Source organism: Scomber japonicus, chromosome 1 (genome assembly GCF_027409825.1).
Source record: "Scomber japonicus isolate fScoJap1 chromosome 1, fScoJap1.pri, whole genome shotgun sequence".
Taxonomy (NCBI): Eukaryota; Metazoa; Chordata; class Actinopteri; order Scombriformes; family Scombridae; genus Scomber; species Scomber japonicus.
The window spans coordinates 38,097,298-38,099,797 of NC_070578.1; the positions used below are offsets into that span (position 1 = coordinate 38,097,298).

Here is a 2,500-nt window from a genome sequence, read left to right on the forward strand (position 1 = left end):
CCTTCCTGCCTCCCTCCCTCCTTTCCTTCCTTCTTCTGCCCTTCCTTCCTTCCTCCCTTCCATCCTCCCTCCCTTCCTCCCTCCCTCCTTCCTTCTTCCTCCCGTCCTTTACTCTAAACCGTGATGCTTCCCTTCGCTTCATCTGTTTTTCTCTTTTTTTTATTTTTCCAATCATTGTTGCTTGTTATTTATTCGTTGGTCATTGTACTTTGTGAAGCAGTTTGTAACCCTGGTTTTAAAAAAGTGCTACATAAATAAATACTCTTCTTCTGCTTCTTCTTCTTTTTTTTCATGTTACTCTCTCCTTCCACCCTTCCAAGCACTTATGCCTTTGAATACAGCACATTCAAAACCCAAGGCTTTTTAGTTTTGAGTACACTTCATTTGATCGCCTTTCTGAATGTGAACATATTACATATTAAAAACCAGCTGAGAATCAGTGTTGTGTTCAGGCGTGTAGTTCCACTTTCTGCCACTAGATGGAGCTGTAGGTATGAAGCACTCTTAACAGGGGAGCTCAGAGCAAAGAGTGTAAGTGCATCAGTGAAGTGAGAGCATCACTGTTTCCTCTTATTGCAGCTGTATTCGATCAGTGTGTGTGTGTCCCAGTGTGTGTGTGTGTCCCAGTGTGTGTGTGTGTGTGTGTGTGTGTGTGTGTCTCTAGCTTGAAAACCAGCGTTGTGAGGACATTTCAGGGTTGTGAGGACATTATTTTGGACGGTCCTCGCAACTTCAACAGGAAAATTGAGGGTAAAGATTTGGTTTTAAGGTTAAGGTTATATTTGGGTTTCCTTCCTCCCTTCCTTCATTCCTCCCTTCCTTCCTTTCATTCCTCCCTTCCTTCTTTCCTTCCTCCCTCCTTCCTTCTTTCCTCCCTCCCTCCCTCCTTCTCTCTTTCTTTCCTTCCTCTCTCTTTCCAACCTCGTTCCCCCCTTTCTTCCTTCTGTCCTTCCTTCACCCTACCTTCCTCCCTTCCTTCCTTCCTTCCTTCCTTCCTTCCTTCCTTTCCTTCCCTCCTTCCTTCTTTCCTCCCTCCCTCCCTCCTTCTCTCTTTCTTTCCTTCTTCTCTTTCCACCCTCGTTCCCCCTTTCTTCCTTCTGTCCTTCCTTCACCCTACCTTCCTCCCTCCCTTCTTTCCTATCCTTCTTTCCTTCCTTACTCTTTTCCTTTCTCCCTTCTCCCTTCTACCTTCCTTCCTTCCTCTCTTCCTTCTTTCCTCCCTCCCTCCTTCTCTCTTTCTTTCCTTCCTCTCTTTCCACCCTCGATCCCCCTTTCTTCCTTCCCTCCTTCTGTCCTTCCTTCCTTTCCTTCCACCCCCCTACCTTCCTCCCTTCCTTCCCTCCTTCTGTCCTTCTTTCCTTCCTTCCTCCCCCCTACCTTCCTCCTTTCCTGTCCTTCTTTCCTTCCTTCCTCCCTTCCTCTTTTCCTTTCTCCCTCCTACCTTCCTTCCTTCCCTCTTTTATCCATCCCTCCTTCTTTCCTTCCTTTCCTTCCTTCCTCCCTTCCTTCTTTCATTTTCTTTCATCATTTCTCCCTCCTTTTCTTCCTACCTTCCTTCCCTCCTTCCTTCCTTCCTTCCTTCCTTCCTTCTTCCTCCCTTCCTTCATTGACTCGAGGACAACAGGAGGGTTAAGTTCAGTTTAAGGTAAAGGTTTGGTTTAGGCGTTAAGGGTAAATGTCTCGGGAATGAGCGTCCTCAAAATGATATAAAGACAAGAATGTGTGTGTGCCAATGTGTGTGTGTGTGTGCGTGTGTGCGTGTGTGTCTTCTACATACGCTGAGTACAGTAGAGTCCCGTCCATCCAGCGCTGCAGCTACACTCTCCATCTGTAGCGCTGCACTGAGCTCCGTTGTGACAGTTACATGTGTGGATGCAGTCTGGTCCCCACGAGCCCTGAGGACACGCTGCCAATTACACACACACACACACACACACACACACAGTTAGAGAAACACACACACACACACACACATTAATGCACACAGCCTCTTATCAGACACACCAAACAAACGTCACCCGCCTGAGGGGCCGGACGTGACTGAGATCAGGATGGCCTGGGCCTTCGTTAGCTTTCACTACTGATTGAGTAATCCTGTTCTGTTCAATGTAAGACGAATAATTAATGTCAGAGCCGATGAGGTCATTGTCTTTAGGTGGTTGTCTCTTTTTTTTTCTTTTCTTTTTTTTTTAAAGTAGTTTCTGGCCTCCTTTCCTTCCTCCCTCCTTTCCTTCCTTCTTCCTCCCTGCCTGCCTTCCTTCCTTCCTACCTCCTTTCCTTCCTTCTTCCTTCCTTCCTTCCTCCCTCCCCTCCCTCCCTCCCTCCTTTCCTTCCTTCTTCCTCCCTCCTTCCCTTCCTCCCTCCCTCCCTTCCTTCCTTCTTCCTCCCTTCCTTCCTCCCTCCTTTCCTTCCTCCTCCCTTCCATCCTTCCTTCCTTCCTTCCTTCTTTCGTCCGTCCTTCCTTCCTTCCATCCTTCCTCCCTCCCTCCTTCCTCCCTCC

At 47.9% G+C, this 2,500-nt stretch overlaps 1 protein-coding gene across 1 annotated transcript in view; it reads right to left on the bottom strand.

The window, feature by feature from the left end:
• LOC128366028 (multiple epidermal growth factor-like domains protein 11) overlaps positions 1-2,500 on the bottom strand; it is a 220,044-nt gene that overhangs the window by 20,977 nt on the left and 196,567 nt on the right. The window contains 1 exon segment of the mRNA XM_053326712.1: positions 1,778-1,906. Coding sequence (XP_053182687.1) covers positions 1,778-1,906 — 129 coding nt within the window.